Here is a 24,216-nt window from a genome sequence, read left to right on the forward strand (position 1 = left end):
TAAATTATGTGGGTATAATTGGAATGTGTGGCCCTAAGGTACAGTAGTCTGTTTCATTATATTTCACTTATTTCATTTGCTCGACATTATTTTGGGGACATTGATCGATCAAAGAAATTATAATATGGGCGAAACTATCAGTTATAGTTGTTGAAGAGCATGGTTAGGGCCTAAGTCTTTCCTTGATCACAGAGTAATTGTTTACGATGTATAAAAATAGGAACTACAACATTACAGGAAATTGCAGTCATCATTTATCAAACTTAATCTAGTCTATGTTCCTGCTTATATCCCCTCAATTTTTCTTCATATATGTTACGCAATATATTAGAAGGATACAGGGCGGTAGATCTAGAAACAGAGATAATGAAAAGAGACTATAATGCGCGTACGTGTTTGTGCGTGCGTGGTGTGTCAATTATTTCACTCAGGAGATTCCAAGCTCCATGCTACGATTAATTATGAACTTGCGCAAAGTACTTTAACATCTAGGAGAGAATGAGAAAAAATTCCTTCAAAAGACATGACAAGGTAAAACAGATATCAATACGGAATATATAAGCGATACCTTTTATTTGTTTGAGAAAACCATAATAAAAGCTGTGACTGAAGGTGTAGAGTTTCAATGTGTCATGCCATCACAGAGCTCAGCAAATTAATGGAGGAGATGATTAGTTCTGTCCCGAAATTACATAGGATTAAACCTCCGTCATCGGAACTACTGCATTCAGTGTGATCTAATTTCACAGAGAGAACTAGGTTGCACTCTCCAGTTGCCTTAAGTGGTAGGGGCGATGCTTTTGGTCTCAAGAATTATTCACGCCCTGATGGTGCGGATTCGCAAATGGAGGTATAGTCTTTGAAGTGAAGGAAAAGGTCAAAGCATCATTTGCATCGTTATTACGGAGGGGCAACCAAAGACGTAGGTTTTCCCATCGATCGACACGAATCGAACGCTGTGTCTCAGCAGGCAGAGTGCGGAATACATTATTAGACGGTCGAATTTTAGGGTCATTGTACCACACGGTGCTGTAACGAAAATTCCTGTATGCAATCTGATTTTTTTTTCTTTTTTCTGCGCGTCAATTTCTTGAGGTCGTATCGCATATATTGAGAAGTTCATATCTACTAAGTCAAATCAAACAATCATATGAAATAGCTACAATAATTTATCACACTCGTACATACATTATATAGACGATGTTTCTTATACTTAAGTACGCATGAAAGGAGGGTAAATTAATGTTCTCTCTCATTATCCGTTCCAATGAAATACTTGATTCGCTCAAAAGAAGGGGTAAATTCGTGCAGAACGAATAAGGATCTACTTTTCTCATGCTTTGCTATCGTGAAAATGAAGGCCCTATACACTTTGTTACAAATTCCATTTTCTCGCAGGTGTGCTTCGTTCCTTCTGAGCTGTTCTAAAGCATCTTTCAAACATCAGACTATTTTCTACTGCTGTTTGGAAAAAATATTACCATCACTGATCAATTATTAAAATGATAATATCTCTCATTTAGGACTGTAATCGTCATTTCGTCCTGTTTGTTTGAATAGGACATTACATACAACTGATTGATTTCATGAATTTAAAGGATACCATTATTCTATCAAAATCTCTTAATACTGCGCAAAACAAACATCCAGGGCAATAGAACTCTTGAGATCCAGACAAGCATTGACAAACTCGACTTTGCCCGAGCCTAAGAGGGATTGCTCGTTCTGGTTGGTATATATACATTTTAAGTTTTGTGTTTGCACGGGGCTATTCAATTGGAACAAGTCTTTAGAAAACACAATGCAAATACAATCTGCCTGTACGTATAGCCTCGCAATGCAAACGGAAGAAGACCTTCCAGTGCTTGAAGCGGCTGAATTAAAATACAGGATAGAAGCCGGAGGTCAGACCACCGTACTACGCCATTGCTATCAATATTCGTACATCGAGGGATCGATCTACATGAGGAAAGTAGGGTAAGTCAAAGTTTGCTGTCGTTTTCGTGCACTGTTTTACTAATGCGAAACGCTCTGTTTCACGCTCGGAATTGTTTATTCTTACAGATACCATTATCGTAACCGAAAGTTTCAGTTATAGTGCCGTTGCGATCAGGTTGAATGCACTTCCTTTTGTGATCTCTGATCGTGCTGGTATTTGCATGGTGAGAAGGCTCTGTCATTGAGAGGTGGACAGGGTATGCATTGCATTTAATCTCTCGCAACTGGTAGCGCGGTCAGAAAGCAACAATCCCATGCGTGTATGAAGGTTTCAAATGCAATTTCAGGGAAGCAGTCGAGAGGGGAAGCATTTTACTCGAGTTGGTTATGTATAGAGCAGTGACCATTTACTTCAAGGGGTAAACAAGGATGATTGTAGCGTTGAGACAGGTTCATTACTCCCCCAAAAAGATATGATTATACGTTTTATATCACACATTCTTATCAAGCTATGCATGAGTGTGTCTGCAAAACATAAACGAGAGAGATAACCACACACTTATTCATATTTAAACATGATTAATGTATTGAACATTATTACGTCTGTTATGCACATGTAGGGCCCTACATGTCGTATAGAGACAGAGAGTCAGTGATTGATAAGTGATGAGTAACTGATTATCTATAGGATTTGCTATTAAGAGCAAGACATCATCTCTCAATTCGAGTTTAACGAACTGGTGTGCACTTGACTTAAGAAACTGCATGGTTGCAAATTATCTCCTAGAGTTGAACATTGTATGCTCGAATGCAAAGCGTACCCACTTTTCTGCCTGTTGCATCGTCTTCCATGGTCTCTCGAAACACAGAACTCTGGCGGACCAACAAAATGGCGGCAAACGAACCTGCGTTTATAAATCAGTCTCATGAGTACAAGGGCTTTATGTATCCCAACATCGTTCTGGACTCCAGCATCGACGCGATGCAGACGTTTGAAGTTCGTCCGGACGACGTGTGGATCTGCACCTACCCGAAATCAGGTACGCATCCATCGATTATTGTGATCTTTATCATAGAAATGACGACGATGCTGTTGATGACGATGAGGTTGATGAGGACAATGATGATGATGATGGTAAGAGCGTGACGTCTTGGCTTGAAACGATACTAAGGATAGTGATGATAAAAATAATCGTACTATCACCTTTTCTCAGTTTCGTTGTTATAGATTGAGAGTTCATAACTATTGATTTTTTTAAATATAATTATTATGAAATGTTATTATTTTCATTAAGAAATTTTCATTAAGATTATGTAGGTACCATTCACAGACATGCATGCATGAAACAACTTTATCCATTCGAGTTCTTACATCATGACCCTATACTGAGTGCATTGATATGCCCCTTTATGAAGAGTCCTTTGTAATCAGACCTGTTGAAGGATGGTCTCATTTTTACCTTAAAATTAATGCAAATACAGTACTGTGGAGCTTAACATTTTTTCAATCTATAGCAGTACGTCGTTTCCTTAAAGACTGCTAGAATTGTGCATGTAAGGGCTTTGTTGCAAAACATTTAGGTTTGACTATACGCCAGATTTTTTTTAAACACGGTTTCACTTTCAGTTTCACTAAGTTTTATTTCTCCACTTGTATATAAAAGAAAATAAGTATGACAATATGAAACATGTTATTCACAAGTCACGAAAATATAAATAATAGTTCACATTACAAATATACAATCATGTGAAATAACACTTTTTTTATGGCAAATCTTTAAATATACAGGTGGGGGAGACCATTATAATAAGCAAATAACTTGACTTGGACAACCGCCTCTAAACATTACGCCTTGTAACAATTGATTCTGTATATTTTTTTTTTCTTTAACTAAAGGACCACACAAAGGACCACACACAGAGAACAAATAACGTAAATCTTTAAAGTATTTAATTGTCACTTGACCAAAAAGGACAACACAAGGTGGAATATAAAAGGAAAAAAAACGATAACAAGGGACAAGAATAAGGGGGTACCGAATAGGAAGTGAAGGGAAGAAAAGTGATAGTATACAGTGTTCAGGAGTTGGGAGCTATAAATCTGTTTATGGTGTGAGGCCAACCAAAAAAAAAGTTGAACAATAATCAAAACAAAACTGGTATAGCCGGGCGGATGTTTCTCTTAACTTCCTATTCGAAACAAATAACATTCTCTCTGATGCTCTTGTGACCAAACTATACAACGCGTTACTACACAGTATTATCTTTTCCGTTCAGAAGTCCAATAATCACAGACCAGCTATAGGGTACCATTTCATTAGAAGTCGATATGATAGCAACTCTTGCTGGAATGGCAATTGTCATGTTAATGACAAAAATTCAGCTTCCTGATTGGCTGTTACTATGGGAAGTTGCCATTCCAGCAAAAGTTGCATCTTTGATGAAATGGGGCCCTTGTGTACATTTGTTGATCATACACTTTAAAGAGATAAACAAAATTTTGACTTAACATAAATGGAAGATTGATTATTGGACATCTTTACACGTCTTCTCCTTCTTCTTCCATTTGTAGTGCATATTCCTCCAGGGTTTGAAGATTAATCACACTGCATAGAGTCAATCAAACTATAAGCACAGATAGGATCTCGGTGCATTATTGTCTACACTGAGGTTCAGTTAAAAGTGCATCGTTATAGGACTAGCTGCTTGCTATCAACAGTAGAACCTCCCGTAATGCAAACTGGGAGACATCTTAAAAAGTTGATATGATGGCAACTCTTGGTGGAATGACAATTGTCATGGTATATATACGACAAGAAAGAATCCAGCTTCCTGATTGGCTGTTGCTATGGAAAGTTGCCATTCCAGCAAGAGTTGTCATCCTAACATCTTTTATGAAATGGGACCCAGGTGATGAGAAGTCAGTTGGATCCTCCTCGATTGCATTCCATTCACTTCTCAGTATATTGTGCATAGGAAGAAAAGGAGGAAGTCAGAACCTGGGAACCTGGGCAGACTGGGGTCTGAAAATGACATGTATGGCCAATTGTGATTGAAGACAACGGTATAAGATGGTTGTCCCATTTGATATCAGTTGATTTTGATACTGATGAAATTTGATATCAAAGCGGATTCTGTCTATACAGCATTGCCAGACTGATTTCTTGACGCCAGATTTGAAAAGCGTTCCACTCAATCACCCTTAGTATGAAATGAAATGCAATGAAATGCAATGAAAGTAAAGTAAAGTAAAGTAAAGTAAAGTAAAATAAAATAAAATAAAATAAAATAAAATAAAATAAAATGAAATAAAATGAAATAAAATTTACCAAACAAACATCGTCAACATAGTTAAAACTGTCAATAGTTAAAGTACAGTTTTGGCAAAAAAAGAACCGGCAATAGCGTGCAAGCTAGTCGAGGCCAGTCCTTTCAATGATATAACGTATTTACAATATTCACATAAGCAATGTTATACATATCTACAGTTTTTAAGGGGATCATTTATACATTATTTGATAAGAGATACGTTCGCAATAATTTCCGAAAAGCGTTTCGGGTGTTCATCTTTTTTTAGATCCTGTGGAAATCCTCTCCAAATTATACTGCCCGCATAATTATGACGTGGAGTGTTTCAGATTTGATTTTGATATAATTATTTGGTATAGTTGAAGTTGGTTGAAATTGCCAGTCACATACCTGACACTGTTTCGTAATACCTGTTTATTGATATTATTATTACTTTTCTTTTACTTGTGTGTGTGTGTAAGTGTGCTCTGTGTGTGTGTGTGTGTGTGTGGGTATTGGTATTCATCTCATTGATCTTCCTGGAGGAGCAATTCTTTGAAATCGCGCCGGAGAAAAGCACGGGTGAAATTTGTTTTCTCGCTTTTGACATCAACAATATGTGTCACATATTCCTTTTTGCGAACATCCTTCATATTCAAATACCCACAGTCTATTTGTGTCACGTATTCCTTTGGCGAACATCCCTCATTTCATACCCACAGTTTATTTATGCAGTGATACATGAACTAGCATAAATAGATCAGATGTGAAAACAATTGTTATACAGTGTGATCATGCAGCCATGCAATATCAAAGTCCCTCTTTAGTGGTTACAGCATAATTAGGTCTATAATAGTGGTCCAAGGTCGACGACATCAGAAGTCATCACACACGACATTGTTTCCGGTTCCCGCGATTTATACAAGGTTATAAACTATAGGCGGCAGCATCCCGTTCACAATAGTATATACGGAAGTTATAGGCAAACATGTGGTTTTCCTTATTAAGTTTTACAAGGAAGTCTGTCTTGTTGATTTGATATAGGGTGCCTACCCTACGCACATACATACACACAAATGATTATGTGGTATAAACGTACCACACGCGTATCCTTGCTTACAAATGCTGTGTGTAAAGTATTGTTCGTGTAATACTGTAATATTATAAATATTTAATTACATAACTTTATCGTTCGTCCAGGAACGCACTGGATGATGGAGATAGTTGGTCTCGTACTTTCAAGAGGCGTGCCAGAAAAGATCGACCGATCATTAAATACCAGTACTATAGAGATGATAAACACAGCACAGAAGTTCCCGAAAAACCGCGAGGAGGAACTAAAGAATCCCATGGATATGTCACCATTCATTGATGTGGTTGCCAAGGCAACGTCACCGAGAGTCATCATCACCCATCTCGCGCATCAACTGTTACCTCCAAAGCTGGAGGAGAGAGGAAAAGTATGCAAGAGTTGGAATCACCCTTCCCCAGTAATCTAATTATCACGATCACTAAAGTCAACACTGATTACAATACGCAGCTCTGTCTATTGTATACGGCATACATGACAAGGTTTACCAAGGCCTGTACAAAGTGGTCCTAAGTAACAAGACCATAAGTAAACTTCATTGACATGGTAAGATATGTCTAAAATGTATAAGTACCGTTTCAGCAGACAAGTAGGGAAAGTTGATTAATGTTACCATCAGAAATTAATTAATGGACACTTCGGTCTTTTTTTTAGAGGAAGGAAAGGCATGAAAACAATTAACGTTAAAGGATGATCTATAGATGAATTATGTAAAGTGAACTAAAACTATACAAACTTTGAAATGGTGCTATGTTCAATTTCAAAAGCTCTTAATCATTGCTGACAAAAAGCAAAACGTTCTATTTGAGTAGTGTATCATCACTATTCATCATCTGCGCATTACATTCATCGAACAGAAATGACCGTTATTTTCACACAGAGTATTCAAAAAGCGATCAAGTATCACATGAAATGAAAAACAAACAAAAGAAATTGTGTAAGTCTAGAGGCCCAAATATTGTCTCCCTCTGAGATTGAAAGAAATGAGGGACTCTCTTTAAGCGCAATGCATGTATAAAGCCTTGCTCTTCGGGAAAATTCATGTCAAATGAGTGAAAGTAAAAAGGAATTTATGTATATAAATACATTGTTCATCTGCACACTGCAAAAAAAAAAAAAAAAATCGGTGTTAGATTTAACACCTTAGGTGTTAAATCTAACACCGATCAAGTGTCAATAGAGGACTACACCCACAGGTGTAGAAAGTATGTTGTGATGGTGTTGAAAAGTGTTCACCTGTCACTTCGTGGAGTTAATTTGACACTGTATTATACCTGGTGATATTTTTGACACTGCGCTGGTGTTAATTTAAAAAAAGTGACACCACATGGTGTTGATTTGATATTGCTGGTGTTAATTTCAATGTTAAAACACCCGTCCAGTTTCAATAGGAGATCACACCAACTGGTGTTACTGTGGTGTAAATGTGTTTACACTTTTTTAAATCAAGTACTTTATCGGAAAATTCTTGATCGTCTTGTTGAAGTTCAAAATCAACAAGAAGAAAAGTAACTAAGAAACGATTCAAAACACAATTCTATATTTTGAAATTTCACCCTGCCGTGTTAATCTAACACCATAAATGAGCACCGGGAATTTAACACCGGCTCGGTGTTTCTTTTGTAACACCGGACTTTTTGCAGTGTGGACTATAATGCGTCCTTCTCTGTAATCTCGGTGTTGTTGCGGTTTTTTTTAAGGTAATATACGTGGCTCGGAACCCCAAGGACTGTCTCAATTCTCTGTACAACATGATGATGGCAGAAGAAGACGTTGTTGGCATGATCGCATGGGAGACACTGTTGGAATCCTTCTTAAAAGACAGTGAGTCTGAATCAAAGTTATACTCGCCACTTGGAAAAGATAACGCATCGCAAACACTGTACATACGTGTATTTGAAGAAGGCAAGGCCATACCTTTTTCTTCGAAAAAAAAAAGCAGCAACCACAAAATGTAGAGAACTTCATAACAGCATATTATAGAGGCCTTGTAAGGGATCTGACAATGAACAGAGAACCTTGTTAAGATGATCACAAGGCCTTTGGATCTGAGCGTGCAACAGATAATGAAAATAATATCACCCGATTTTATCACAGAGTTAAAGCCTTCTTTGCAATACAGTGATCTTAGAGGACAATGGCACGGCATCATTTCTAGCTGCTCATTTTTCTACCCTTTGGTCAAATAGGGAATTGTGGGTACACCATAGTCTACTTCAAGTCTCCAGATTACAAGCCTCGATACGAGTCCACTACATACTGGTAGGTCACAAAAAGATGTAAAAGATTGAAAACGACTTTTGATGTCTGTGCGAGACGAATCAGGACATGATGATTCGATGACCCTTTTCATCTTTAATGTATGATTTTTTTGATAGAGACGTCGTGTGGTCCGTGGCTTGATCACAACCATGGCTTCTGGAAAATCAGGAACAAAGAAAACGTTCTCTTCCTCTTCTACGAGAACATGAAGAAGGTACAAAATAATTTCCATATCCCTATTGATCTACACACTGTCTATACAAAATTCGAAGGCAAGGATTAGTTCGCTGGAATACACGTTTTATCTTGTGCTAAAGTTGACCTCAATGAAAAGCTCACGAGCAATCAGAAAAAGGATTTCAATGACATTCGACACAAACAAGAACAAACTCATAGTCCTTTTGCACGCAGGGGCCGTGGGGGCCGTGGGGGCCGTGGGGGCTCGGGCCCCCACAAGTTTTTGTGCACCACACAAAGGAATACATAAGGTGTCATCACTTTGGGCCCCCACACTTTTTTCAACCCGGAAGTACGTAAGTGGCACTAAAATAGAAATAGATAGAGATCTTGGAGAGAATGAGCTGAGGACCTTTTTTTTTTTTTTTTTGCTTGTCAGCTGAGGAAACCCGGAAGTGGACGGGGGAGAGATGAGCTGAGGCCATTTTTTTTTTTTTTTTTTTTTTTTGCTTGTCAGCTGAAGAAACCCGGAAGTGGACGGGGACGGGGAGAGATGAGCTGAGGACCTTTTTTTTTTTTTTTTTTGCTTGTTAGCTCATGAAACCCGGAAGTGGGCCCCCACACTTTTGAAAACACTGCGCCGGCCCTGCACGTACATGCGGAACTTTATTGTAAAAATCTATTGTGAATTCAGAAAATGATTGACGTAATTGCATGTGCCTTTCAAAGCAAGAAGACAGAATAGGCCAGTGTTACAAAATTAATCTATATAATTTTGTCCTTTATCCGTCCTCTGTATGTTGAAAAGGATCCGGTGAATAGTATACGACAGGTGGCCACCCACATCGGCATTGATCTGACCGACGAGGAACTCCAGAAGGTAGTTGAGCACAGCTCGTTTAAGGGAATGAAGAAAACGTACACGACTAAAACGCCCGAGGAGAAAGGTACAAACAAGGACTTCTACGACGTGGTCAACGCCTTCTCGTTCATGAACAAAGGTATTCTATCTAGGATTGGTTATTTAACGTTCTCGCTCGTTCTTTGTATGAGGCCTGAGTGTTGCTACACTGTTTCGTGAAGCTGCCCTAACTAGTCCATAGTGTCATGGCTTGGGTAGGTCAGATCATGAATGGGAGGGCTCCCAGGAGGAACAAGTCTGGAGCACTCGAACAAGATGTGGTCCACAGTTTGCTTTAGAGCACCGCACAGGCAGGCTGCATGTGGCGCCAAAACGGCCAACTCCATTTGCGCAGGCGAGTTAAAAGTTACCCACTCTCTGCGGCCATGAACCTAATATACAAGGACGTTCATTGTTAATAATCAATCAATGCGCCTGTACATCTCAAAGGCGCCACAAAGACATTTTTAGCATGCTTCACTGCTTTGATCCAATGATCGTCACCGCCAGCAAGCCGGGAGAAGAACAAGACGGAGATTCGAGAAAACTAAATCTACATGCGCAGAAAAAATAAATGAATGTGCAGTTGTGGTGTATGGTAGGAAATCATGTCTCAAACAATTTCGCTTGGGAGAAGTAGGCAGTTTTTAAAAGAAAGCTAACATTTTGGCAGAATGATTGTCATTTGTGATCTCAATATTTCACTTTTCCGCAGCTTATTCCAGAGCAAAAAGTGACGGTAATGGTAGAAAACAGGTATATCTTACCATATGGCAAGGTCTTATACGTGTGCGAAAATGTGCGAATCAGCAATTACCCATCGTTTGACACAAATATTGTCATGATCTCAGGTTTGCTGCTCCTCCGTCTGATAAAGACACATCAGCGAAGAGGGAAACGATTCTTTTGTTAGTGATGATACATTATCACACAATCGTTATTGTCCAGACACTTGAATGTACTCATTAAGATGCATATATTGTGTCGGCGACGATGATAACATCAAAGAAAGTCTGCCGTGAACAGTCCATGTATATTCGGTCCATGCTGCGGCGGACATTAGTTCGTGTAGTTTGTTCTGGACTTCTGGGATGCATTGTTAGCTACGTATAATACTTTACAGTCCTTTGCTAATAACATGCTTCCACTGTTTACTGCTCATCAGAAAGTTGAAGTTTGTGAGGGATATTGCTTGCTGGTGACGGAAAGGCCTGTTACGGTACATTTTGGTAAATTGGACATTTTGGTAAATTTACCGAAATGTGCAGGACATTGACGGCACGTTTTTGTAACTTTCTGCTCCTCCACAATCATCACAAAACAAATTGTAAGTGCAGTTGGTTTTTGACCCCACCGAATGAGTTCGGCTGCCTAAAGGCCGTGTCACACCTTTCCGGGCAAGCTACGCGGGCTTGTTGCGAGTAAGGTTTTTCCAGCACGCAGGAAAATTATCTCGCCGGTAGTTGCCCGGAGCTGCGCACGCAAGTCCGATTTACCCGCAGCCAAGTTTTGAGCAGCACCTCGCAGGCAACTCCCAAGCAGGTACTTCGCAGTCCCCGTATGCGGTCAGCGCGGCCAAGATAATGACATTCTGTCATTTCTGTTGGACTTCTGTCGTTCCTTCAGATGAATTTCTGAGTCGTCAGCCCCCACGCGCTTAGCACGCAGTTCACCCGCAAGAAGAACATAAGTAGCAGGCATCAAGCAAGTAAGACATATGCACAACTCGCCCAAATCCTTGTCCGCCCTCAGAAATTGTCCGGTATGCTGAAAAATCCTCACACGCAACATGCCCGCGTAGCTTGCCCGGAAAGGTGTTACGGGTAAAAAAGATTTGCGTGCGCACCTCCGGGCGACTACGGGTGAGATACGTGCTAGGTACTGTTACGTGCGAGTCATCTGCGGGGACCTCCGGGAAGAAACAATTGTTCTTCGCAAGTCGCACGCAAGGCTTCCCCGAAAAGATGTGACACGGCCTTAAGCTTTATTCAGGAGGTTTCATTCAGATGTGAATGTGATCCCTTTTGAGATGGTTAACACGGAAAAGAAGCGGTTAAGTGAATTCCGGCAAGTATACATTAAGGTGATTTGGATTTCTGTTTACGTTTATAGTTATTTTACTCGACAACTATATACAAGGTATACTTATGCCATCATTGTCAGATGGTTACAGGTAAGATCATGCATTAGCTAATATACTGTACTGTGTTTTAAACTGATTCCTTTGTAGTGGAGTTTGCATTGTTTCTTTTGATTGCAGGGGTTTCCGGTCAGTGGAAGAATCGCTTCACTGTGGCCCAGAATGAAATGTTCGACCAGTGGTTTAAGGAAAAGACTGCAGGACTGGACATCACATACCAATTCGAATAATTTGGATCCTGTATGATAACAACTGCAATATAACATTTTGATGTGAACATAAATAACAGGTATAATACTCTTATGCTGGAAGTTGCTCGGCATATGCTTCGGACCCCAGTTCCCTTATTCCTTCTTCCTTCTTTCTTACTCAAATGAAGGCAATGAGTAAGTAGTAATAAACACTTCAAAAACAAAGGATAGAGAAACTGATATGTGATGGGATCATGGATTCATATATGGCGCCTATAGATTAGAGGCATGCCGGGACCTGTTCCGTGAGGCTGCCATGTCATCATCCTTGCTCATTGTAATTAGTTATAAATTTTGAAAACATTCTTATTCTTCATCCCAATCATTATAAATTCCAAAACTCTGTACTCGGTATAACTAATTTATAGTTGTTCAAATGTAAAAGTCTGAAAATCGTCCGGAGGTCTCCTTTGTTTCCCCAAGCCTCTGTACGTATGGTGTGTGTGTGTGTGTGTGTGTGTTTCCATTGCTTTACTTTTCGTCTTTCGTAAGTTCTTTCAGGAGCCCACATTTCTATCATCTTGTCTTTAATGTGGTCCTCTCTTTTCCATTCCTGCAATAATGCGATGATTTTTGAATGAATAGTTTTATATCTGAATGTTTATGTAATTTTGTATGTCGTGTTTTTTTATGTATCGGGAAAATGTGTTGATTAAACTTGCCGCTTGAGATAGATTTATATTCTTGAGTCTTTCTGGACATGAGATATATTGTATATAGGAATAGAGAACGAAAAGATAGATACTTGTTTCGGCGATCAGTTCAGATCATAACCTATTGAAAACAAAAATGAGTGAGATTTTGGGTTTGAAAAAAAGTGACGTAGATTCGGACCTTTTTTAAGTCATTAGTCAATTAGATGAGTTGCCCACAGTTTAAGCTTTGCTTTTAGTGGACTCCTCATATTTGTCTTTTTTCCTCAGAGCATGAATAATATAGCATAATACATAATGAAAGGGAAACTATATGTATATGTATGTTCTGTGGGGGAAAATAGTTTAATAGAATTGGATCGAATTTAACTGAATTGAAATAAATGAGCTCAAACATTATCTTAGTTGATCTCTACTCTAAAGCTACCACCGTTAAGGATATCATTTTTCTTTATGAAGGTTTATTTTCTTAATGTGCAATAGAGCATACCAGAAGGAAAGCTAAATTGTGATCTCGACCTCAAGACTTTTTTTAACACAAATTATATGAATAAAAAGACTGCCACGAAGAAATTTACTTCGTGCAACAGACTCACAGTTCGTCTTGCAGTAACTGGGTATTCTTAGAGTAGCTCGCGTGTCTTGCAAAGAAAATATCTGGACCAGTAAAACTTTAGTCTGAAAAGAAAAAGAAAATTCTCTCAGAAAAAAAAAATGCCCACTCTCAAACCGTGATATACCTAACTGATTATCATTTTGTAGCAGGAATGCAACTTTATATATATATATATATATATATATATATATATATATATATGTATATTTCATTATACATATATACACACTCACACACACACACACACACACACATATATATATATATATATATATATATATATATATACATATATAACACGACCAATGGGAAATTGTGAGGTGATGTCACCATCGGCCCACTCTTCCTCATCTACACATCTGTATCAACTGTTCAGCAGAAATTATCATAGCTACACAATTTCATAAATTCCCTGATTTTTTCTCCGTTTATTTTTGACCAAATCTTCACTTTGCTTGTCATATTTTACTTTCTCTTTTGAGATTGACTTTTATCTGACTCGGAATCCCCCTTAAAGAAAGTACCCTTCTATACAATGTGCAATCTGAAAAGTACACTGCAAGTTGCTCTGAGATTATGTATACCTTGCAAACATTGCTCTTTATATACATATTTGCGACAAACATTCCAATATGATATATCTAATGAATACTTAAACATTGCAACGTTCCAAATCTCTCTGCAGGATTTCACGTGAAATAGATGTTAATTACATTCTTTTAAATACATGCTCTTCGAATGTTAATCCATGAGTCTGCATTTACAAACAAATTTCCTTCAGAGCTTAAGAAAAAAAAAACAGTCTTGTCATCTCGGAATGCACATTAATAATATTCTTAATAGAGGCTATCAGTGAATATGAGATATGTTAAATAAACAGATATATATATATATATATATATATATATATATATATATATACAGATATATATGAGGGCATATTCATTCATTTTCATTCATTCATTTTATTCTGTCACGGTACCGGACTCAGCCGGAGGCTGTTTTTTGGTCAGTCCGTGAATTAAAAATACACGATACACAATGAATTGTACAATACAAAAGTTACATAACTGCAAATGAGTAGGAAAAACAGATTAAAACAAAACAAAACAATACAAAACAGCATAACAAACGTACAAAACTTAAGACATAGAAATATGTACAGAATAGAATTATCAGAAATTATACAAAATTTAAGATAATTGTCATAGTAAGGTACACAAATGAAATCAGCTAATTGCAGACTGATCTCCCCCCCCCCCCCCGCCCACTTATTTTACTAATCTCCGGTGTTTACTAAACTCAAATGTTTCACGTTATAAAATTATTCACCTGTCTCCTGAAGTTGTTCCAACCAAGCCCTTTTATTCCAAAGTCTTACCCCACTAAACGACAAACTTCTTTTTTTAATTCAGTACGGACTTTTGGTAACTGAAAATTATTCATTTGGTGTCTAAGATTATGCTCATTATTCTTAAATTGAAAAAGTTTACAAATAACGTGAGGTGACATTTCATGTGCGATCTTATACATTGTATAAAGAATTCGCTTTTTCCTCCGAGTTTCAAGTTTATCAATTTTCAGTTCACGATATATAGATTCAGAAGGAAATTCCCAGTTTACGCCCATAACTGTTCGAAGGGCACGATTTTGTTGCTTTTGAAGTCTGCTCTTTAGTCCTATTCCCATAGTCCCCTAAACACTATCACAATAATCAAATTTAGTCTGAATTACGGACTTATAAAACACCAATGCTACCTTTTGATTTATAAAAGCCTTAATCCTCTTAAGCAAATAAATATCCTTATTCACCTTTTTGATAACAGATTCTGTTTGAGCAGTCCAGTCCAGATGTTCGTCTAACATAACCCCTAAGTATTTACATTTTCGTACTCGCTGAATTTGTTTTTGTCCTATATAAACGCTTGGAACAGAAACTTGTTTGATTCGTTTCCTCGAACCTATCATCAGGAATTCACATTTCTTCACATTCAGTGCTAATTTGTTATCATTAAGCCATACATCCACTACTTTAAGTTCCCTATTCAGCGTATCGACAACTCTATTTGCATTCTTGCCTTGCGCATAAATTAACGTGTCGTCGGCGTACAAAGAGATGTTACAATCCTTCAAACAGGTTGACATATCGTTAACGTATATAACAAAGAGAAGTGGGCCGAGGTTGCTACCCTGTGGAATACCACACTCGATCGGTTGCATTGTAGACGATATACCGTTAACTACAGTACATTGTGCTCTGCCATTTTAGTGATATTTCTCTAATCCCCAGACGTTTGAGTTTGGAAAGCAACAAATCGTAAGCATTCCCACTACATTCCCTTTATCGAGACAATCAGCCCAGTTTTGTGTTACATTTATAAGTGCCGTCTCCGTGGAGTGTTTTGGTCTGAATCCAAACTGATTTTCACATAATAATGAGTATTGTTTAAGGTATCCATATAATTGTCCGAAAACGATTTTTTCAAAGATTTTTGTAAACACATTCAGAACTGATATTGGCCTATAGTTTCCCAGATCTAATTTGTCTCCTCCCTTAAATATTGGAGTTACTCTAGATAACTTGCATGGCACAGGTACCGTTCCTTGAGTGAAAGACAAATTAATGATATGAACTAATGGTTTAACAATGTAAGATGCTGTCTGCTGCACTATTGATACATATAATATGTAGATGTTATATATGTATATATGTATGTATAAATATATATATATATATATATATATATATATATATATTCTTATGATATGAACTAATGGTTTAACAATGTAAGATGCTGTCTGCTGCACTATTGATACATATAATATGTAGATGTTATATATGTATATATATATATATATATATATATATATATATATGTATAAATATATATATATATTCTTTTTTATTTCGTCTTCACTGAGTGTACACATCCCCTTCACAGAGAAGTCTGTGTAAAAGATTTTGTGAGAGATTTATAAGACATAAGTGATTTGCATCACCCGGATTCGGATTCAACATCCTCGAAATAGGGTAAAACCTATCAAAAAATGGGAGGGCATTAAGATAAGTTTCAGCCCCTGGCACCCAGACTATCAACTCTACAGACACAACGCCAAACACAATGTCGTGACTGCACGTGCAGTTTATCAGTGTGCACGGAATAAACATGCAACTGAATCAAAATGCGTGGGAAATTTGGAAAGCAGACAACCGTGTCACGGCGTTAATAAATACGTGCACATTGAGGCATCGGTGTGCTCTGAGGAAAGGAGGGTAAGTACGATGTTTGTTGTCTTTGTGTGCTGCAAAATGTTCTGTTTGCACTCGAAACTATTCCAGCTCTTATAATGATGTCGTTATCTCGCCTACTGAAATTTACTGTTATGGTATCTTCGCCATATTACTCATGTGATTTCTGGTCGTGCTATTTCGTGCATGTTTAAAAGGCTCAGATATGGTATGCACATCAGTTAACATGTCCGCGACGATTCTCTAGGTCAGAAACTGACGGTTCATGCGTGTATAACATCAATAACACAATTTCAAACTGCAAAAAGTCGGGTGTTATATGAAACATCGAGCTGGTGTTAAATTTCAGGTGTTCATTTCTTAAGTTAACAGCTCTGGGTGTCAATTCAAAATACAAAACTCCTTATTAATAGGTATACCGTAGTTGGTTCCTGCTCTTGTTGATTGTGAAATTCAATAAGACGAACAAGAACTTCCCGATAGCTCATTATTCAAACAAAAATGTGAACACATTTAGGCTCTACCTCACAGAACATCAGTTGGTGACCGTGTGGTTTCCTATTCACAGTGGGCGGGGGTTTTACCACTGGAATTAATACCAGCAGTGTCATATTATCAACACCATGTAGTGTCATTGTTGAATTAACACCATGGTAGTGCAGTGTCAAAAATATCACCAGTTATACAGTGTCACCACGAAGTGCCATCATGCAGGTGAACGCTTTTCAACATCATCACAACATATCATACTTCTACACCTGTCGGTGTGGTCCTGTATTGACATTCGTGCTTAACGCCTATCTTTTGCTGTGAAGAAACATAGTTGAAAAGGAAGGCATTACTACTCGAAAGTGGTAATGCACAATGACTGCAAATTGCTCTGTGAGTTTAGTCAATATTGTATTGCCATTTCCTTTTCAAACCGGATCTCTTTATTCGTTCGTAGTCGAGTGTGAAGAATGGCTGTGATCGACTGAACGTTTCAATCCCGTATGACACTACAAACCTGGGATGTTGATTTGCTAATACAGCGTCGCTATAAAAAAATCCTCCAATATCGACACCGTCAGTCAAAGCAGACAAAGAACAAGGTCAGCTGTTTTCTGAACTGTAGAGAAGGGACACATAAGGCTTGAAGCGACATCACCATTTTAGTTGTTAGAAAAGGATAAAGATTGAGCAATACTCATAATAGCATTCTGAAATAGGTGGTAGACGAGATCGCCCTTTGCAGAAAGTCTGTTACGCCTCAGTCACACCTTTGTGTATAGCATATCGCTGCGTATAGCTGTGCTTTGGGGCATAATGGTATACATGTATTACGACGTAGCCATTTCAAAGGGACAAAGGTTGAGGTACAGCATTCTGAAGAGGGTGATATAGACCTCTTATTGCATATAGTCTGTTGCGAGAATGATTCTGGCATCATTAAGTCGTTACTCCACAACAAAATTATACATGATTATATACTTTGTAATTTTGTATGCATACATGTATAGTCCCATGAAAAAATAGACGGAACAACAGAAACAAAAACATGCGTAATTACAATCATATATGTATCCTGCACATCGATTAACTGTATACAACATGTCGTAGAGATTGGAAGTTTTACGATTATCTATGGCATTTGCTAAAGAGAGCAAGATAGGATCTCTTCAATAAAAGTAACAAAAACAACAACAACAAAACAAAAAACTGGTGTCTTCTTGAGGTAAGAACATGGTTGCAAATATCGTGTAGAGTTGAGCATAGCGTGTTGGATGTACTTCGATGCCCGTTGCATCTCATTTCCTCATCTAAAATATCCAGGACTGACGGACCAACAAAATGGCGGCAAACGAACCTGCATATGTAAATCAGATTCACATGTACAAGGGCATTATGTATCCCAATGCCGTCCTGGACTCCAGTATCGACGCGATGCAGACGTTTGAAGTTCGTCCGGACGACGTGTGGGTCTGCACCTATCCAAAAACAGGTATACGCTCATATATCACTATGATCTTTGTCATAACCTACAGTGTAGGAGTGACGATGAGGATGATGATGATGATGATGTTGGTAGAGTGTAACCATGGCTTAGATGATACTCAGGATGATGATGATGACAATATTATCACCTTTTCCCCATTCCTATTGTCACAAACGATCGAGGTAGTAACTTGTGTCTCTGTTTTATTATGATTGTGAAAATGTTATTAGCTTCATTAACTGTAGAGTATATCTTGTACTTCTCCATATATCACACAGGTAAAGGACCGCCATTAATGCCTACATGCATGAAACGCACTTCCTCAATTTGCACTCTGACATTATGGGCCTTACTGCCCCTACTAAAGTGATATGCTCTATGTGAATTAAAGTGATATGCTCTATGTGAAGAGTCCATTTGTACCAGACCTGTTGAAGGATGATGTAATTTTCCAGAAACTGTCAGAACTGTGATTTTTTTTTTCATATTTCGCAAACAAAAGCAGTTCGTCGTTTGCCTCAATATATTGTTTGCTTCAAAACAATTCACGTTTGACTACACCAGAAGTTCTATTTTTACGCAGTTGTGCTGTGAGACCAAAAGGTCGAAACTTAATATGAAAACAAAATCAGTGGAGCCGGGCGGATATTTCCCTCAACGTCCGGTTCAAGGCTAACCTCTTCTCTGGTGCTCTTGTAACCAAAAACCTTCCTTCAAAACACACTATATTAATACCATCATATCCATTTAGAAGCTATCAATATCTTTGTAAGCCGAATGTTCATGAACATAGTTTTTTTTTTTGGATAAATTCGTAATATACACATTTTTGCTCAAAAACAAATTTGACGGCATGATTTATAGAGTATAAAGTAAAGATTAGGGATTGAGTGAATTTGATACGTGTCACATTCCCTTCCTTCATGTCATAAACTTATAAGTGTAACACTTCAGTGATGCAGTGAGCGTAGATTGGATATAAAAGAAGTTGGTATAATCATGATTAGAATATCCCAAGCTTTACAACATAATCATTAGCGTATTCCAAGGTCGACATACAGAAGTCATGACACACGACATTGTTTCCGGTTACCGCGACAGAAGGTTATAAACTATAGGCACCAGCATCTCATTAACATTGGTATATCATACGGAAGTACACAAACATGTTTTTCTTTCAGTTCTTGCAAGAAATTCTGTCTTCTTGATTTAACACCTTACAGACACCCACCCCTCCCCCCACACACACAACAAACAAACAAACAAACACACAGACATGTGTTATTGTATGCATGCGAATATTGTGCGTGTACTTAATTATGTTAAGTATAATTATTTAACTTTATTATTTTTCTAGGAACCCACTGGATGATGGAGGTTGTTGGTCTCGTGCTTTCAAGAGGCGTGCCAGAAAAGATCGACCGATTAACACATACCAGTACTATAGAGATGATAAACACGGCACAGAAGTTCCCGAAAAACCGCGAGGAAGAACTGAAGAATCCCATGGATATGTCACCTTTCGCTGATGTGATTGCTAAGGCAACGTCACCAAGAGTCATCTCGACCCACCTTGCACATCAACTTTTGCCTCCAAAACTGGAGGAGAGAGCAAAAGTATGCAAGAGTTGATGGAAGTGATCAGTCACCCCCTATAATTCTCATAATGGAGGTCAACACTTCTTATACAGTTCGGCGTTTTTACGCTAGATACAAAAGAAAGTATTTTTAAGACTTGTACCAATACTGTCACACGAGAATAGTGGCGGATCTAGAAATTCCGTACGGGGGGGGGGGGGGGCGCAAAAATATTTCTGGTGCCACTTCCCAGTTTAATCAGCTGACAAGTTTATGTTCATGTTCATCTTAATGAGGATGCTAGTTGATTGCATATCGAATATTAAAAAGCCCTTGAATATTGCAGGTGATTAAAAACAAACAAACAAACAAACAAACGAAGTCATGAACGTGTACCAATGTCACCAGGCTGTGAGAGGAAAAATTACTTTGTAGGGTGCTCGTGGTGCACGTATAATGCATGCAAAACGTTAACCTTCAACGAAAAACTTCTTAAATAAGATATAGGGAAGGAAAATGAATGTCACTGAAACGTTCATGGGCAAGACCTTATTCATTCTGCTTTGCAATCCTCATGTGACTGCTATGTTTCGCTTTGATTTTTTGAAGGTAATATACGTGGCTCGGAACCCTAAGGATTGTCTCAATTCTCTGTACCACATGCTCGCTACAGGACCACAGACTGTTGATATGCCCTGGGAGGTGCTACTACTGTACATTCCTTCTTAGAGGACAGTAAGTCTGAAACAGTTTTGTCGTCACTTAGAAAAGATAATGAATACCAAATAGACATGTTGGGTTTTGTTTGTTTTGTTTTGTTTTGTTTGTTTGTTTGTTTGTTTGTTATTTGTGGGGTGCAAAGGTCATAAAACTAGTTGAAGAGATCAGTACCATTTTAAGAGGAAAGTTCTGAGAAATAAGTGTAGTACAGTACCTTAAATAACCATCAAAATAGGCGTCATATCTGCTTTGATGACGAGAGAACCCTATGATCACAAGTCCCTTTGAGCATGAACAGAATTGTAATGACAATAACACTGCAATATTTGCATTGGATGACCTTCTAAGAAACAATGGTAAGCACAATAGTGATCTCTTCTTTAGTGCACTGCCATTGCGATCCTTTTACAATTGTCAATGTCGCATAATGTGTACCCAAATAGGTCAATGTGGGTATTGTGGGTAAAATGTAATCTTCTCCACAGACATGACAGATGTTCGCAGCGAGCGGGATTCATCTTCGGTACCTCGTAATTACTTGCCCAGTGTCCACTACACTTTCAAGTCGTAATGGGGTGAATTGCGGGAAAACAACTTCAGATATACGTGCAAGGCAACCTAATCAATTTGAGAATTTGATTACTTCTTTCCCTACAATTTCTTTGACAGATGCGGCGTATGGACCTTGGCTAGATCACAACCTCCGGTTCTGGAATATCAGGGACAAAGAAAATGTTCTCTTCGTCTTCTACGAGGACATGAAGAAGGTACACGCATCAATAACCCTTGACTTATGTCCTATATAGCGGAATATCAATAAATAAAACTATTAGATATGGGTTTTGATTAGCTAAGAAGATCTGGTCACTGACTGCTACTATGGTGATTGCCACAGATTCTGAAAGCTTTTCAGGGATGACAACTTTCATGATACAGTGCCCTGCACTCATGAAAGGAACAAAGTCTTAATGTTTCTTCTGCTCTACATGTGTATACAAATATTCTATAAGGCAGCTTCGCCTACTTTTTTTAATCGTAATTTGGAACAATTTTTTTATCTCAATTTTTAAAGATTGATCTCATTGAAAAGCGCTCAAGCAAATAGAAACACGGTTTCAATTGCTTTTTACAAACAAGAGCAAAATCATGCAGTCGTTTCACACGTACACGTGAATGTAACTTTAATCGTAGCAGTTTAAGATTATGAAATTCGGAGAATGGATGATAGAATTGCGTGTATCTTTCAAAGCAAGGAGACAAAATAGAACAGTGTTACAATCAATTTGTCCTTTACCCGTCCTCTGTATGTTGGCAAGGATCCGGTGACCAGTATACGACTGGTGGCCACCCACATCGGCGTTGATCTGACCGAGGAGGAGCTCCAGAATGTAGTCGAGCACAGCTCGTTCAAGGGAATGAAGAAAACGTACACGACTAAAACGACCGAGGAGAAAGATACAAACAGGGACTTCTACAAAGTAGTCAACGCCTTCTCGTTCATGAACAAAGGTATGCTGTCTGGAGTTGACATTTCTTTTTGTTCTATCGTAGTTTGTTACGTCACAAATGGCGGGAATATCTGGCGATATTTCCGACTTATGTTAATGTGTTTCCCGTGTATGATAAAATGTGATGAATTTAACACTAAACTGTTTTGTTTAATTGTTTCATTGCTCAAAAAGTCCAGGAAATGGAACCACTTCTTACTCACTTTCCAAAAAGAAAAAAAAAATGACTTTTTGCACATTACACAAGCAGCTTGCTTGAGATGCGCCCGTCTCAAGAAATTTGACCTATTTCACAATTTTGGGATATTTGTAATTGATTACTGATGGAAAGAATTAACCTTGAAATTCTAACTAGTGTTCACTGAGAATGATATGATTTTAGTGATAGCTTCAATTCATTTTGATTAATTACTTAAATGTTTTCATGTTATCATTGTCATGTCGTTATTTACTGTCTTTTTAGGTTTTAAATACTTCCTGTATCGTGCAGTTGGTAATGTCCTTCTCATTGCAGGGGTTTCCGGTCAGTGGAAGAATCGCTTCACTGTGGCTCAGAACGAAATGTTCGACCAGTGGTTTAAGGAAAAGACTGCAGGACTGGACATCACATACCAGTTCGAATGATTTAGATTTTTTTGTCACAACTTCAAGACAATTTAATGATGAGAAGATACCGCATGTGTGGACTCGCCCATATCCTATTATGCTATACATGCATGGTGATATTATTGTAGTGATAATGGTGCGTCCTTGTATAATCTCACGTTTTCTTGAGCGCATAGGGACATTCGACACTGTATGTTATGCTCTATGTAAGCATTAATTAGATATTTTTGTTATTATGAATATAAATGTGTATATATATATATCGTTTTATGTGTATGTGAATGTATATGCAGGGCTTAACTTTATAGCGTTGGACCAGGGTCACTAAAATTGATGTGGGGCCTGTAAATTTCGAAAACAGATATTCTTTGGTGCAACTTCAAAGTGGATTGTTACATTCTTCCTTATTTCTACCATTACCTCTTTTTTTTTTTTTTTGGGGGGGGGGGGGCACCGAAATTTCAGATTTACAGAATTTGCTAATCCTTCCCCGATTCAAACGAGCCACCTGAGAAAAAGATTATTCTCGAGCTCCGATATATATATATAAGAACTTATAGGCGAAATTGTGTATGTATTTTTAAAGTTGATTAGAGACTTGGAAATCTTGGCCTTTTGCATGTCATTCAAATCCTTGCCACATTCATGTTATTACGATAAATATTGTATGGGAAGAAAATCTTAATTGAATTGAAGTGATTGCATTGAATGAAAACAATTTATTCTCAATTTTTAATTTAAATTTATTTTCATATTTCTCGGTGAAAATGCATCAAATATAACAAGATTAAATAATACTTGATGAAATATAGACTCTAAGATCGTCCTGAATACAGTTTGTCTAAAGTAGCCTTCGTGTTTCAACGTGCTTGAATTGTCTCTGTAAAAATAGTGGACTCTGCTCTCCTGCTAAAATCTGAAATATATCACGCTGTTTATTTTCTCCTGTAGATAATATACTTGTAGTTTTCTACCATTGCTCTTTTTTAACATTTTGGATTAACCACTGTTTATTAGAACAGTACAGTACTACACGTGAAATAGATGTCATTTTAATAACTAAATTCGATCTTTGGATTTCTTGCTTTCCGAATTTTTGACCATGAACAGTGATGAATCTGCATATTACACACGATATTATGAGAAAATGTCGATAGCATAATCACATGCAAAAACAACAAAAAAAAGGGGTGGGGCAATACAGCACAATTTGACGTATAGGGAGCAAAAGTTAATCTGAAAAGCTGTCATATTCATCTGAAT

General features: G+C 37.8%; 2 protein-coding genes across 2 annotated transcripts; both read left to right on the forward strand.

The window, feature by feature from the left end:
* The first annotated feature begins 1,879 nt into the window (after positions 1-1,879).
* LOC139718439 (sulfotransferase 1C2-like) lies at positions 1,880-22,971 on the forward strand. Its single transcript, XM_071629911.1, has 7 exons — positions 1,880-1,977; positions 2,808-2,978; positions 6,427-6,686; positions 8,017-8,140; positions 8,695-8,792; positions 22,156-22,348; positions 22,811-22,971. The coding sequence occupies exons 2-7, from the start codon at positions 2,828-2,830 to the stop codon at positions 22,969-22,971; spliced, it is 987 nt and encodes a 328-aa protein (XP_071486012.1). The 5' UTR covers positions 1,880-1,977; positions 2,808-2,827.
* On the forward strand, positions 18,387-20,848 carry LOC139718395 (sulfotransferase 1C3-like). The gene is made up of 3 exons (XM_071629866.1): positions 18,387-18,547; positions 19,899-20,158; positions 20,729-20,848. Exons 1-3 carry the CDS (start codon positions 18,397-18,399, stop codon positions 20,846-20,848), a joined length of 531 nt encoding a protein of 176 aa, XP_071485967.1. The 5' UTR covers positions 18,387-18,396.
* Positions 22,972-24,216: the final 1,245 nt, after the last annotated feature.

Source organism: Diadema antillarum, unplaced genomic scaffold, assembly GCF_040938485.1.
Source record: "Diadema antillarum isolate AM-2024a unplaced genomic scaffold, OU_Dant_1.0 scf00000094, whole genome shotgun sequence".
NCBI lineage: Eukaryota > Metazoa > Echinodermata > Echinoidea > Diadematoida > Diadematidae > Diadema > Diadema antillarum.

What these genes read in the sequence shown, in the direction of transcription:
- LOC139718439 (XM_071629911.1), top strand. Translation starts at nt 2,828, where the DNA reads ATGGCGGCAAACGAACCTGCGTTTATAAATCAGTCTCATGAGTACAAG. An exon ending in GGAATCCTTCTTAAAAGACA is followed by an intron (nt 8,141 to 8,694) that starts GTGAGTCTGAAT and finishes TTTTTTTGATAG; the next exon opens with AGACGTCGTGTGGTCCGTGG. An exon ending in TCTACGAGAACATGAAGAAG is followed by an intron (nt 8,793 to 22,155) that starts GTACAAAATAAT and finishes TATGTTGGCAAG; the next exon opens with GATCCGGTGACCAGTATACG.
- LOC139718395 (XM_071629866.1), top strand. Translation starts at nt 18,397, where the DNA reads ATGGCGGCAAACGAACCTGCATATGTAAATCAGATTCACATGTACAAG. An exon ending in CTGCACCTATCCAAAAACAG is followed by an intron (nt 18,548 to 19,898) that starts GTATACGCTCAT and finishes TTATTTTTCTAG; the next exon opens with GAACCCACTGGATGATGGAG. An exon ending in AACTGGAGGAGAGAGCAAAA is followed by an intron (nt 20,159 to 20,728) that starts GTATGCAAGAGT and finishes GATTTTTTGAAG; the next exon opens with GTAATATACGTGGCTCGGAA.